Raw genomic sequence first — 14,901 nt, 5'->3', positions numbered from 1 at the left:
GTCAGCAGGGACCTGGCCGGCCCCGCCCCGCCCCGCCCGGCGCAAAGGTCGCCCCCCGCTGCGCCAAGGGCTGGCTGCTGTTCCCTAACAGGCCAGCGCGTCCTGGGGAGCCTGAGGCCCCTCGCCCTTGCAGCGGTCCCTTCCCCCTCCTCTCCCCTCACTTCTCAGTAGCCTTCCCCGCTGCCCAGCCTCAGTTTCTCTAGTAAAGGCTAGAACACCTTGTCTCTGGACGCTTCCGCTCTTGAGGCGGGGGACTGCAACCTGGAGACCCTGGGCTAGCAACTTCGTTCTAAGTGAATTTGTTCTCCAGGCCTCCTTCTGCACTTCTGCTCTCTCTGTCCTAAGGACCCGTGTACCTACCTTGACCCTGAACTGGTCCCGTTTTATTTTTAAGATTTTATTTATTCATGGGGCAGAGAGGCAGAGACACAGGCAGAGAGAGAAGCAGGCTCCCCACCAGGAGCCCGATGCGGGACTCCATCCCAGGACCCCAGGATCACGACCTGAGCCACCCAGGTCCCCAAAAGGGGTCCCTTTTTAATTCCACATTCCCTAGACATTCCTCCCTCTAGGATCAAGTGGGCATTGGAGGCATTCCGCGCTGATGGACGAACCTCCATTGCTTGGACACAGAGTTTCCTTCAGGGCCCTTAGATTTGAACGTTCACAGTGGCCACACATGTTTAAACGTGTGTCCCAGTGTAAAGTTTTGACTCTGGGGATCATCTGGAGGCAGGCAGCCAAGGTCAAGGGTTGGGGAGTCCCTTGAAGGACGTGTGTGCTGTGTTCCTCCCATATAGCCTGGGCACCTCAGGGCAGCGTCCCTGCTCAGTGGGTGGGGTCAAAGGGAGGGAGTCCTAAGGATGGGTTTAGATTAGGTGTGGATTGCTAGTTTGGTGAGTTTGGAATATGTTTCTGCCCAGGAGAATGGCTCTGGCCTGGGGCCGGGGTGTGGTTGGGGGGCTCAAAGGGGAGAGTTGAGGGAGGATTCTGAACAGCCTACAGGAGGCTGGAATGCGTCCAGGGGAAAATGCAAAGGGTAGGTGGGGCTGCACCAGGGAGGGGACCATAGTAGGGTGGGGCAAAAATTAGGAGACAGCAGTCTTTGCCACTCCCTCCAACCAGCTTTGAACTCTGGCCCATGTGGTACTTGTGGTTACTAGGAAACAGTGAGCAGGTCTCCACTCAATACCTGCCCTTGAGGGGGCCCCCAGTCTGCTGGTGGGGAAATTTCTAACCCTCACCCTTTTTCCATGCAATCCCTTGGCCTTGTGCCAGCTGGGTCCCATCTCTGAACCTGGGTGACAAGATGATATTCTGGCCACCAACCTGACAGCTTCCCTCCCAGTTGTCCATTGCCCACGGGGTTAAAGTTCAGGTTCCTCTGGGCTGACCTGAGGCTCCAGTCTCATTTCTTGACTTTTCCCAATTCTAGTGGTGCCGACACCCCCAGGCCTCTTTTCTGTCTGCAAGATGGACCCTCTAGTATTTCCTCACCCCTTAAAGCAGATCCTAATATCCCTTCCTCCAGGAAGCCTTGCCACCCTAGCCCACCCCTGCAGGGCCAGGGGTGTCTGATCCGGTTCTGTCTAGCAACCTGGCCTTGCACCTGTGTTCAGGATATGCCTGTACATGCACATTGAATTTGGGTGCCATTCTCTTCCAACTCTCCACTTGCCTGGGAGTCAAGTCCATGGGCTGAATCTGGAGAGCCTCCAGGTTACTAATTCAATTGAAGGGTGACCTTGACCTGGATGGCGAGATACCTGTGACCAAGGCCTAGGGTCACCATCAGGGGAGCTTCTGGCTGCCCAGAGCTACTTTTTTTCCCCCCAGAGATACTCTTGTGCTAAAGACCCAGGACCACTGGGTAGCCTCCACACATGCGAATGTTACTCTTTGCCCTGCCTTGGGAACAATGTCCATGGAGGGGATGACAGGGTGGCATATGTCATCCCAGGCTGGGCTTTGCTGTTGAGACCCCCCAGTCCTGGATGCACCTGGCATGCTTCATCTGTCCACAAAGTTGTCTCCCAGAGGCACAAGCCCCAGGGCCTCATGTGTCCAACCCATTGGCAGGACAGGACCCAGGGCTAGTTGCAGGGAGGGGCTGTCAGCGCCACCTGCTGGTGAGGTGACTGGCACAGGCGTGCCCTAGGTCCACCTGCCCAGCAGATCTGAGGATAGCTGGGCAGTGTCCTGGGACCCCTTCCAACCTAACTCCTGCAGCACAGTGCTACACTGGAAGATCCTTGATGCCCCTCGTCCAGGTGCAGCCAGGTCTTAACTGATCAGCCACCAGCCCCTCTCAGAGGGTCTGTAGATCCTCCCAACTCTAACCTAGGCTGATGATGGCCCCATAGGCAGACAAAGGTCTAGGTGGTTCTCTTGTATTTCTTAGGCACTAGGGAATCTTCCCAGCAGCATCCCAGCCCCAGCTGCCCAGTCCAGCCCCGCTGCTAAAGGAAACAGAGGGGTTTCTGGTGATGGCAAAACCAGGCTGCCATGGTAGGCAAGCACTGGAACTTTAATACACGGCACGACACTCGAGACAACGGGAAAGGCAGGCAGAAATGCAGGCCGGAACATTCCACAGTCCAGGGATGGTCGGTCATTTGGAAAATACATTTGTGGTTTTTCCAGAATACTCAGTAGTAAGGCCGTCTGGGGTTGTTCTGTGGGAGGCAAAAAAGATAACACAGGAAGGGGGTCAATGCCATAGACAGCAGTTCCTCCTGCCCATTAGAACATGCCAGGGAAAGCTGAGCTCACATTCTCCAGAGGGGAGGGAGGTGGAAGAGCTGCTAGTGAGACCTGGACTAGCTGGACTGGGGAAGGAGGGACAGCTCTGTTACCAGCACTGCATCTCCCCTGTTGAGATTCTGGACAGCCTAGCCAGGAGCTGTGGTGGGGGCTGGGGACACACGCACCAGGGGGTTGGGCCGGAAGCGGTAGGCCAGCATCATCCTCTTGCGGAAGGCCTCATACTCATCATCCTCCTTGGAGAGCTCAGCTGGCCGGTCAATGCCAAAGCCTGCTCCATCTACTGTGGTGGTGCCTCTGCAGGGGGGTGACAGGACCAAGTGAGTAGACCAGCCTGATGCCAGCAGGAGGATTTGCAGAGGGTGCATACACTCACTTGTTGACTGGGTTCTTGATGCCCTGGCCCTCTGAGCCCAGCCCATCGCCCTCCTTCCAGCCCATTTTCATCAGCATCTGGTAGCCGATGTTCTCCACCGTCAGCTTGAACTCCTTGTACTCTGAGTAGTCAGGCTCTCGGCCCTCCTGCAGGGCAAAGAGGTGGCTGTCATCTACCGGAGCTGCAACTGTCCCAGGTCCTGGCACTGGCCTGAACACTAGACTCCGCTCCGCCCACCACCAATGGCCTCACTGACTGCTGGGACCACCTGCCCAACTGCATCCTCTGTACCAAGTCAGATTCCTTGACAACAGACCAAGATGTTCCTTTTCAGGGTCCCTAGGGCCAGACTTTGTACCAAGCTGCCTGGGGCAAAGTAAAAGAGGGCAAAGTGACGAGTCACACAGGCCTTACCCACCACGGGAAAGATTAATGGTTCATCAACAAAGAAAAGCCCTACATTCCGAGGGCAATTCGTTGCACAGAATGCTGAGAAGATGTGGTCAATAAGGTGACCACCTTGATTTTTTTTTTTTGGGGGGGGGGGTTACTGTTTATTTATGACAAATGTCCCCCACCCGTGGTCTTCAAAAATATGGAACGCTTCATGTATTTGCATGTCATCCTTGTATAGGGGCCATGCTAATCTCTGTATCATTTCCATTTTAGTACATGTGCTGCTGAAGCAAGCACAGGTGACTGCCTTGTTGATGAGGTTACGTGGTACAAAAGCAGTTTTATAAAAATCCCCTAAAAGATAACATGGGATGTGCCCCGTCAGCTGTCTCTCCTCAGAAGCATGATGACAGCATGGGAGGAATGCGAAGTTCTTCTTCTGGAGAACCCAGTCCATGGGGGCTTCTGCCTGAGGAATGCTTTGCCTATAAACTGCACTTAATTGGCTCCACTGAAAGCAGAATTTCCTTGAAGGCTTGGGAACTGTTTCTAAAGCGGCAGCTGAGCTGCTTTTTGCTAAATCCCTCCACAGACGGTGTCTATCATCAACAGATGCCTCCTGGGCAAGAGGGCCCAGCTTATCCTGTGAACGAGGGGGGCCTTGAGGCTGCCTCAGGCGCCTGCCTCGTGAGGCTAACAGGAGGAGCTGGGCCACTTGAGTGGCTGCCTACTGGACAGCCCACAGCAGGGGTTGGTGCCTGGAGACCCTCCCAGCTCACCTTCAGGGCCTTGAAGGTTTCCATGAACTTCTCCAGCTCATCTGGTGGCAGGAAATCTCCAATAAAGTGCTTGCCACGGCCCATCTTTGTCAGCTGCTCGGCCCACTCTGCCCAGAGAAGCAGGAAAAGTGAGAGAGGAAGAGGGTGGCCCCCCAACACAGATATGAATCCTGGGAGGGTGCAGGGAGTCGTAGGAGAATGAGGGGGAGACCCTGACCCAAAACCCTGCTCCTACAGGCAGCCCTGCTAAGTGCCATGTTCAAACAGCAGTGAACACTTAGAGAACCACTCTTTTCCAAAGAGGAAACAGAGACAGAGAAGCCAAGTCTCTTGCTCAAGGCCATACAAGTTGGGCAGGTGGTGCCTCCAGGTGCCTTTCCAAGCAGGTGAGTGAGGCTTCCTGAGCCTGTGGTGCAGAGGGCATGGCCTCACCCAGGTACCCTCTCACTCCACCCACAAGGTGCTCCTTGGTATACCCCGAGTCTTGTCCATCTCCATGCGCCGCAGCTGGTGTTCCCAAGTGCCCAGCTCACTGTCCACCTCCTCATCACTGTCGTAACCATGCTGATGCTGCTGCAGGGCCTTCTCCCACAAGAGCTGCATGTCCTGCATCGCACGCTTGTGCTGCATGATCATGTCATACATCTGCTGCATCTGTGGGCGGCACATACCAGTGAGCAATGCCACGTACCACATGTGCAAGGGGCTGGCCCCTTTGCCTTACCTATGCGTGTCAGGTGCCCTCATCCTTCCCGCTTTCTGCCCTCCCTAGGACAGACACATGAGCAAGGCTTGGAGCAAGTGCTCAAGAAGATACAAAGTCTTGTTTCAGCGCATGCCCTGGGTTCTTTGAATCCCTGTGCTGAGCAAGGAGAACTCTTCTCTGTTTTCACCCAGTCTGGCCTGGAGCACAGCATGTCCTGGATACCCTTGTTATGGACCAAATGAGGGTACCGCAGGCCCCTGACCACGGAAGGGTTGAGGCTGAGGTGGCACAGCTACCAGCCTGAAGGTGATGACTGGGGTGAGCTGTCCTCAAGGACCAACAGACGGATACCTGTAGTTCCCCAGGAAAGCAGCAGAGAAGCAAAGCAAGCTCTCACTCCAACACAGCCCAACATCAAATGAGTATATGTCACATGGTTCAGGGCACCCAGTGCTAGCCAGGCCTATCCTGTACCGGATGTTGGAGGATAGTGGACAGAAAACTAAAATGGAGCCTACCTAGTCAGGAATAGCCCACAATTGCGTTGGGTGGGGTGCAGCTGCAGAGCACCAGCCTAGGGACTGCCCAGGCAGTGTGAGAAGGCCTCAACTCTGGGTTCAATGCAGGCTGGGGAAGGCCTTTGGGAGGTGGGATGGGGCCGACAGGGACATGCCTGCCCAAGGACCTCTCCCCTGAAATGGATCCACTCAATGCAGAGAAGCTCAGAAAGAATATGACATGACCGTGGAACTGTGAGACGAGGCAGGGGACAATACTCCACCAGCCCCTCTGGAGCCTGTCTGCTCTACCCCACAGACTTACCTCCTGTTGCTCCTTCAGCTGCTTCTTCTGGGCATCTGACAGCTCCGTGACACCCACCAGACCTACAGGCTTCCCTTTCTCATAGCCAAGCCCCTTGAGGTCCTGAACTGGAAATAAGACACAGGCTGGTCAGCAACAGATGCACGGGTCCAGACCGGCTCCTGCATGTGGCACAGAGCCCATGCGCTGACAACACCTGAAGCACACAGCACACATGCCAGAGCCCTCACATCACAACAGTTGTTATTCCTGTCACATGATGACCCTGAGGGCCTTACTGTGCTATATCTCGTGCACCCAGTTTCACCCTCACGTGACCTCTCCACGCACGCTCTATACCCCCATGTTGCAGATGCCAACATCAGAACTTTGAGGTCCAGGGCCTCACTCAAGGTCACATGTCTGATGGGTGACAAGACAGAGACATGAAAGTAGAAATAAGCATGTGCCTGTGTGCGTGCATTCACACATGGACTCTTGGAAATAAGCCCTTCAGGGAAAAGAAACGCAGCATAGACACACAAGAGTTCAGAGTCTGGCATAAGACTCAGCTGTGTAGCTGTTAGCTCCTTCCGGGGAGGCAGCCGACCATCCTCAAAGCAACTGACATTTAAATTGGCATCAGTTTTGGAGCTTGACTGGAGCCAGCAACACTAATGCACATGAAGATGCTGTGACAGCCCCATCTGGGTGGCGGAAACCACCACCCCTCAGGCAGTAGCTTCCTGGGAGAGAAGTTGGGCAGACGGAGGTACAGAGGAGAGGCCCTTCTGGCATGTGCAAAGAGCTAGGTCCTCCCACCACACTAGGGCTGGGGATTCACCCCCAAGAACCACCCACAAGTGCTCCCTGACCCCAAGTTTATATCCTAATACCTTCCTGAAAGGTCTGTGTGGGAGCCTTGTGAACAGGGCAAGAGAGTCAAGGTCTGAGCAGTCCACTCTGTGCCTGGACATTGCCCACTGTCCCTCTCCTTGGGCCTTTTTACCAGCAAGCAAGCAGGTAGGGGCTGCTCACACTCTCCCAGGGATGACATGGGCCAGTGGCATTTAAACCTGGATGCGAGCCTTTAGAGCCTATGCCTGTACACTAGACCACAGGGGAGGCTTCCTCACCAGCTAGGAGCTGGGGCCAGGCCTCAGAGACAGAATCACGAATCACGACATGGACGCATCAGAGCAGCACGCAAGGCTGAGCACCCTCCATTACAGCAGGCACCAGAGTTCAGCACTTGGTGGCAATCTGACATGAAGCACCCTCAATCCTGGGGATACCTGCTACCTAGAACCCCAGGGTGTAGGAGAATCTTCACTAGCTTACTCCTTGGATTGAAAGACCACCTTCAGAGCTGGACGGGCAAGGCCAATGGGCAAAACTGATGGGCAAGGCTGACAGGCCAGCCATGTGACTTGGGTGAGCTGCCTTCCCTCTCGGCCCATCCTTGCAAAACAAATGTAGTGTCAGCACCAGGGCACCTATGACTCCTCTATGCTTGTCTGTCCAGGGGTGAGGGAGGCTGAGAGGGTTCAGACTGCAGCACAGGCTGAGTGGAGGACAGTAAGCTAGATGCCCGCAGATAGTCTCTGTCACCTGTTCTCACCTGCAGAATGGGACGACAATAGACTCCCTAACCTGGTGGGTTTGTGTTAGAAAAGGAGAAATGAGACCATACATTGGCCATCTCTGAAATTGTCAAGTAGGCAGATATTGGAGTGGACTGTGCAAAACTGACTGTGGCAATCATGGTACTTATCATCATGTATTTCCTGAGCTTTCTATGACAAGAATGGATCCAAGCACTTTAAAGCTTAAAGGAGATAACAGGATCCATGTAGATGCTATCTACAAGAGACTCGCTTTAGATACAAAGTCACAAATAAGTTGAAAGTGAAAGGACAGAAAAATGTACTTCATTTAAACAGTAACCAAGAGGGGGATGGGATGGTCATACAAGTGTCAGACAAAATAGACTTCCAGTCAAAAAAGATTACAAGAGACAAAGAAAGAATTTCTATATTGATAAAAAACTTGAATTAGAAAGAAGATAAAACAAATATATACCAAAAATGGACAAAACTGAAGGGAAAAATAAACAGTTCTACGATACTAATTAGAGACTTCAATACCCCATTTTTAATAAGGGACAGGATATTTAGATAGAAAATCAATAAGGATGGAGTGCCTGGGTGGCTCAGTGGGTTAAGCATCTGCCTTCTGCTTAGGTCATGATCCTAGGGCCCTGGGATCCAACCCTGTGTCAGGCTCCCTCCCAGGAGTCTGCTCATCGAGGAGTCTGCTTCTCCCTCTCCCCTCTACTCATGCTGTCTCTTGCTTTCTCTCTCTCAAATAAATAAAATCTTTTAAAAAAAAAGTCAATAAGGATATAGAAGATTAAACACCATAACTAATGAGACCTAACAGATGTATATAGAACATGCAACCCAACAATAGCAGAATATAGTCTTCTCAAGTGCACAGGGAACATTCTCCAGGACAGATTACATGTTAGGCTACAAAATGAGTTTCAATAAATTTTTTTTTAAGATTTTATTTATTTGAGAGAGAGCGCATGAGCAGGGAAGAGGAGAGGGAGGGGGAGAGAGGGAGAAGCAGACTGCTCAATGAACAGGGAGCCTGATGCGGGACTCAATCCCAGGGCCCTGGGATCATGACCTGAGCTGAAGGCAGATGCCCAACTGACTGAGCCACCCAGGTGCCCCAAGTTTTAGTAGATTTTAAAAGACTGAAATCATAATCTTTTCTGATCACAATGGAATGAAACTAGAAATCATTAACAGGAGGAAAACTGAAAAGCTCACAAATATGTGGAAATTAAACCGCACACTCTTAAACAATCAATAGATTAAAAAGGAAATCACCAAGAGAGATTAGAAAATATTTAAGAGGTGAATGAACATGAAAGCAGAAGACACCAAAACTTACAGGATGGAGCAAAAGCAGTGCTACAAGAGAAATATATAGCTATAATCACACACATTAAGAAAGAATTATCTCCAATCAATAACCCAACTATACACCTTAAAGAACTGAAAAAGAAAACTAATTCCAGAGCTAGCAGAGGGAAGGAAATAAAGATTTGGGAAGTGGAGAATAGAAATATAATAGAGAAAATCCACAAAACCAAAACTTGGGTTTTTTTAAAAGATAACAAAATTGACATACCTTTAGGCAGACTTCCTAAGGAAAAAAAAAAGACTCACTAAAATCAGAAATGAAAGAGAGAATATTACTAATGAAATTATAGAAGTAAAAAGAGATCATAAAAGATACTTTGAATACCTGTTTAAGCCAACAAGTTGGATAATCTAGATGAAGTGAACCAATTCCTAGAAACATATAAGCTATCGATGCTAACTCAAGAACAAAGAGAAATTCTGAATAAACTTATAGCGAGTAAAGAGATTATTGAATCAGTAATCAAAAATCTCCCAACACAGAAAAGTCCAAAACCAGATGGCATTACTGGTGAATTCTACCAACCAACCATTCATTGATTCATTTATTTATTTTTAAAAATTTTGTTTATTTATTCATGAGAGACACAGAAAGAGAGGCAGAGACACAGGCAGAGGGAGGAGAAACAGGCTCCATGCAAGGAGCCTGATGTGGGACTTGATCCCAGGAATCCTGGGTCACACCCTGAGCCAAAGGCAGACGCTCAACCACTGAGCCACCCAGGCGTCCCTACCAACCATTTAAAAGAACAATTAATGCTAATAATTGTTCCAAAAAATTGAAGGGAGTATTTCCTAACTCATTCCATAACACTAGTATTACCCTGATACCAAAAGCAAAGACACCACAAGAAAACTACAGACCAACATTCCTTATGAATATAGATGCCAACAAACTGAATACAGTAGCATGTTAAAAGGATTATTCACCATGACCAAGTGAGATTTATCCCAGAAATGCAAGGGTTGTTTAAATAGAGTTCTGGTACCAATTCCAATGTGTGGGTGTGTTGGGGGGATGCAGCGGAAGGTCCCCCACACCAACGAGCAATTTTCAGACACCTGCTGAGTATCCAATAATTCAACTCAGTTCTGACACTATCCACCAGGAGGTAGTAGCATCAGATTCCATGGGTTAAGGTATCAGTCTTATAAGACTGCTCCCCTCCCCAGCCAACTTCAGCTGCCAACTGCAAGCCAAAGTCATCACCTATGCTTCTGACTGGCTATAGATCAGAGGTTCCAATGATCCCCTCCTGGGTTCAATTAATTTGAGACTGGCTCACAGAACTCAGAAAAACATTTTACTTACCAGATTACTGCTTTACTTATAAAAGGATATAAGTTAGGAAAGCCAGATGGAAAAGATGCCCTGGGAAGGTATGGGGAAAGTGCCCAGAGTTTCTATGCTCTGAGCATGCCACTCTCCCTAAACCTCCACACCATCACCAAACTGGAAGCTCTCTGAGGCCTGTCTCTTTGGGTATTTATGGAGGGTTCAGTGCATAGGAATGATTGGTGAAATCACTAGCCACCGTTGACTGATTCAACCTCCAGCCCCTCTCCCTTCCCTGGAAATTAAAGTATGGGAAAATTCCAACCTTCTATTCATGGTTGGTTCCCCTGGCAACCAGCCCCCATTCTTAGGTGCTTTCCAAAAGTCACCTCAGTAACATAAACCCAGTTGTGGTGGAAAGGGGCTTATTATAAAATAACAAGACCCCCATTTCACCTTTATGGCTCTGAAGCATTTTCATGAACTGAGGACGGAGACCAAATAATACAACAAAAGATGCTCCCATTGCTCTTATCACTCAGGAAATTCCAAGGGTTTTAGGAGGAACTGTGAGCCAGGAACTGTGAACAAAGACCAAATACATATGAGAAATATTACTTTGGTCATCTGAATGGCCAAATATGTATTTCTTATAAACCACAATATCACATGGGTCAATATAAGAAAATTAACCAATGTAATACACCACATTAATAGACTGAAGGAAAAAACCCATCCAATCATTTCAACTGATATGGAAAAAGCATGTGACAAAATCCAATACCCTTCAATGATAAAAGTATTCAATAAACTAAGAACAGAAAAGAACTTCCTCAACATAATAAAGGCCATATATAAAAACACACACCTAACATCATATCATAGTGAAAGACCGAAAACATTCCACCTAAGATCAGAACTAGGGGAGGATGCCCATTTTCCCCACCTCTATTCAACTTAGCACTAGAAGTGCTAACTAGAGAAATTAGGTAAGAAAAAGAAATGAGGCATCCCACTTGGAAAGCAAGAAATAAAATTATCTCTATTTGCAGATGACATGATCATAATTATACATATAGGAAAGCCTAAAGAATCCATCAAAAGATTGTCAGAGCTAACAAGTGAATTCAGCAAATTTAGAGGATCCAACATCAACACACAAAAATCAGTTGTATTTCTATATATTACCAACCAACAATCCTAAATGAAAATTTAAAAATTTATTGCTGTTTACAATAGCATCAAAAAAAAAAAATCACTTAGGAGCAAATTTAACCATGTAAGAACACATACAATAAAAACTATAAATCATGTTGAAAGAAATTAAAGAAGACCTAAATAAACGGAAAGATATCCTGTGTTCCCAGTCTGGAAGACTGGTTATTGTTGTAAGGAAGACTTAAATATTGCTATCAAGTCCATAAGGCCCAAAGCGATCTACAGACTCAATGCAATCCCTATCAAAATCCCAACAGTGTTTTTGCAGAAATGGAGAAGCCCACCTGAAAACGCAAGACCCTCAATAGCCAAGCTTGAAAAAGAAGAACAAAGTTCGAAGACTCACTCCCAATTTCAAAACTTACTACAAAGTTACAGTAAGCAAATAGTTGGTACTGACCTAAAGACAGACACTGTTACCAGTGTAACAGAATAGAGAGCCGGGAAATAAACCCTTATATCTAAGGATAATTGAGTTTAGACAAGGCTGTCAAGACCATTCAATGGGGAAAGAAAAGTCTCTTTAACAAAAAGAATCCAGGAAAACCAATCTCCACATGCAAGAGAATAAAGTTGGATCCTTACTTATATCATATATAAAAATTGCCTCAAAATAGATCAAAGTCCCAAAACTATAAAAAACTTAGAACACAGGGGCAAATCTTCATGACCTTGAATTTAACTATGGTTTCATAAATGAAACCAAAAGCACAGGCAACAAAAACAAATTGAACTTTGATGAAATTTAAAACTTCTGTGCATCAAAGGACACTATTAAGAGAGTAAAAAGACAATCCATAGAATGAGAAGATATATTTGCAAACTATGTATCTGAATAGCGGGTTAATATCCAGAATATATAAAGAACAACTCCTACAACTCAACAACAAAAAGACAATTGTCTTAAGCTATCACTAATTTAAAAGTGAGCAAAGAACGAAAACACATTTTTCCATATAAGCTATACAAATGACCAATTAGCACATGAAAAGATGCTCAACACCATCGCACATTAGGAAAGTGCAATTCAAAACTACAACGTGACTTCACTTCATAACTGCTGGGATGGTTATCATAAAAAGGTATGGATGTGGAGAAATGGGAACCCTTGTGCACCGCTGGTGGGACTATCAAATGGTACAGGTGCTGTAGAAGAGTTTGGCAGTTCCTCAAAAAGTTAAACAGAATTATCGCAAGACCCAGTGATTCCGCTTCTAGGTATAGACCTAAGAGAATCAAAATCAAGGATTCAAATAGTACTTGCAGACCAATGTTCACAGCAGCATTATTTACAGTTGCCAAAAGGTGGAAACAATCCACATGTCCATCAACCGATGAATGGATAAAGTGTAGTCCATCCATAAAATAGAATATTATTCAGCCATAAGAAGGAATGAAATTCTGACACATGCTATAGCACAGGTGAACCTTGGAAACATTATCTCAGTGAAAGAAGCCAGATTGTCCTGACAGAGGTGGGGGAAGGGGTTCAGCCCACCTGACAGAGGTGAGGGAGAGGCGTCTACATCCCTCTGTACCAGCTCGGCGGGTGGGAGTTCCACCTTGTCCTCTTCAGGCCCCCACCGGCTCTTTCGCTTCTTTTTCACAGTGGCTGTGGTGGCTGGCTTCCCAGGGATGGTTGGAGCTGGAGTGACTGCGGGCGAGGGGGCAGATGAGGCAGGGCAGGCAGCAGCTGGGGGCAAGGACCCCGATGGGGTCTCAGGAGGGGATTTGCGTTTCAGGCTGAGGTCAGGTGCCATGAGAGTGCCTGTGGGGCCAGCCTTAGCTTTCCGGAACTCCTCCAGCTTCTGGCGGTAGTATTTGTACCCTTGGCTGTTGGGTTCGTATAGAAAGCTGCAAAGGAGAGGGGGAGGGGGGCACATTGTCAGCTGGGCCCAAGCCCCCTGCCTGATTCTGGGCAGGAGCAGCTTGGGCCTTGTGCACATGTGCCCAGGTTAGCCAGGGTCATATAAGGGTTGAGATCTCCATCACAACATCCTGCATTTCCAGGCTTCAGTAGCTGCTGGCTCTGATGGCCCAAACTTGAGGAACAGTGTAACATGCTCACAGCTTGTTACCATGCCATTCCTGTGAGCCACTGGCCATTCCAAGTCCCTACACCATCTCTATCAGGCACTCCTCCTTCAAAGGAAAAGTGGTGGCTCTGTCAGACCTTCCCCAGGCTCTGCAGGGCTTCTTCCCCTGTTGCTCTAGATGAGCACACCAGTGCCTTCAAATCAAGAAATCCTGAGTTGGGAGAGACACCTAATGCCACAAAGGGCAGGATTTGCCTTAAACCTGACAGCTTGGCACATCTATGCTTCTCTCTGATGTATCCTTGAGAGGCATAAATAGCAAATGAAGCCAAAACAGAAACAATGAACATTGGAATGGACAGGGACTAGACTCCAACTGGGCAAAAGCCCCCAATTCATTGGAAGTCCAGGGTCCCCTTGGTGTCCACTTACCAATCCTACTCCCAAGTCTGAAGCAGGTGGCGCTGGCTTCAGAGCTGGCAGAAACTATGGCTCCCTCTGCACCTGCCTGGAACCTCTCAGATTATGCATGTCTTGAACTGACAGTCCCACCTCTGGGGTCCACATCAGAGGGAAGAGGCACAGCTCAGCTCCATGAAGCAAAACTTGTGTACAGCATGGGCTATACAGCTCTTGACAAGAAGGGGCTAGACCTGCACTCATGAACTTGGAGGTTCCAGTCACAGCGTAATGCTCTGCTATAAAAGCAGTGTGCTTGAGGTGCCTGTGTGGCTCAGTCAGTTGGGCAACTACCTTCGGCTCAGGTCACGATCCCAGGGTTCTGGGATTCCAGCCCCATGTTGGGAGCCCTGCTTAGCGGGAAGACTTTTTCTCCCTCTGCCTCTCCTCCCACTTGTGCTCATTCTCTCTCTCACTCTCAAATGAGTAAGTAAAATCTTAAAAAAAAAAAAAAAAAAAAAGCAATGTGCAGGCTCAGGGATGTGGTAAATTCTTTTCGTACAAGAAAGATAGCAGAAAGAAACCCCAGCTCTACTAACGTTGGTACCTAAGGTGGGATAGAAAGACAAGGAGATGGTGGCATCTCTATACTCCTTCATACTTCTTTGCCCTAGAGATAGACAACGTGAACAGTTCTACTTCTATTAAAGAAATTAAGTGGGACGCCTGGCTAGTTAAGTCAGTAGAGCATGTGACTCTTGATCTTGGGGTAGTGGGTTTGAGCCCCATGTTGGGTGTAGAAATTACTTAAAAATATTATAAAAAAAGAAAGAGAAAGAAAGGAAGGAAGGAAGGAAGGAAGGAAGGAAGGAAGGAAGGAAGGAAGGAAGGAAAAGAAAAAGAAAAAGAAAAAGAAAAGAAAAGAAATTAAGTAAGTAATAACCATTCAAAAACAGAAAGCAGGACAGCCCCGGTGGCGCAGCGGTTTAGCGCCGCCTGCAGCCCGGGGTTTGATCCTGGGGACCCTGGATCAAGTCCCACGTCAGGCTCCCTGCATGGAGCCTGCTTCTCCCTCTGCCTGTGCCTCTGATCCCCCCTCTCTCTGTGTCCCTATGAATAAATGAATAAAATCTTAAAAAAAAAAACAAAAAACAG

The 14,901-nt window shown here is 48.2% G+C and overlaps 1 protein-coding gene and 1 non-coding gene across 2 annotated transcripts in view; both read right to left on the bottom strand.

The window, feature by feature from the left end:
- Nucleotides 1-2,477: 2,477 nt before the first annotated feature.
- Nucleotides 2,478-14,901, bottom strand: part of SUGP1 (SURP and G-patch domain containing 1) — a 31,455-nt gene continuing 19,031 nt past the window's right edge. The window contains exons 8-14 of the mRNA XM_072786596.1: nucleotides 12,810-13,165; nucleotides 5,843-5,949; nucleotides 4,791-4,968; nucleotides 4,315-4,421; nucleotides 3,140-3,285; nucleotides 2,931-3,060; nucleotides 2,478-2,675 (exon numbers count right to left, since the gene is read on the bottom strand). Of these exons, the coding sequence (XP_072642697.1) occupies nucleotides 2,649-2,675; nucleotides 2,931-3,060; nucleotides 3,140-3,285; nucleotides 4,315-4,421; nucleotides 4,791-4,968; nucleotides 5,843-5,949; nucleotides 12,810-13,165 (1,051 nt within the window). The 3' untranslated portion in view covers nucleotides 2,478-2,648. The remainder of the gene's footprint in view (nucleotides 2,676-2,930; nucleotides 3,061-3,139; nucleotides 3,286-4,314; nucleotides 4,422-4,790; nucleotides 4,969-5,842; nucleotides 5,950-12,809; nucleotides 13,166-14,901) is intronic.
- Nucleotides 3,729-3,832, bottom strand: LOC140611510 (U6 spliceosomal RNA). The gene has a single exon (XR_012012661.1). It is a non-coding gene; the product is annotated as a U6 spliceosomal RNA (small nuclear RNA).

The sequence above is a fragment of the Canis lupus genome, chromosome 19, assembly GCF_048164855.1.
Source record: "Canis lupus baileyi chromosome 19, mCanLup2.hap1, whole genome shotgun sequence".
Taxonomy (NCBI): domain Eukaryota; kingdom Metazoa; phylum Chordata; class Mammalia; order Carnivora; family Canidae; genus Canis; species Canis lupus.
This window is presented reverse-complemented; position numbering and strand designations above follow the sequence as displayed.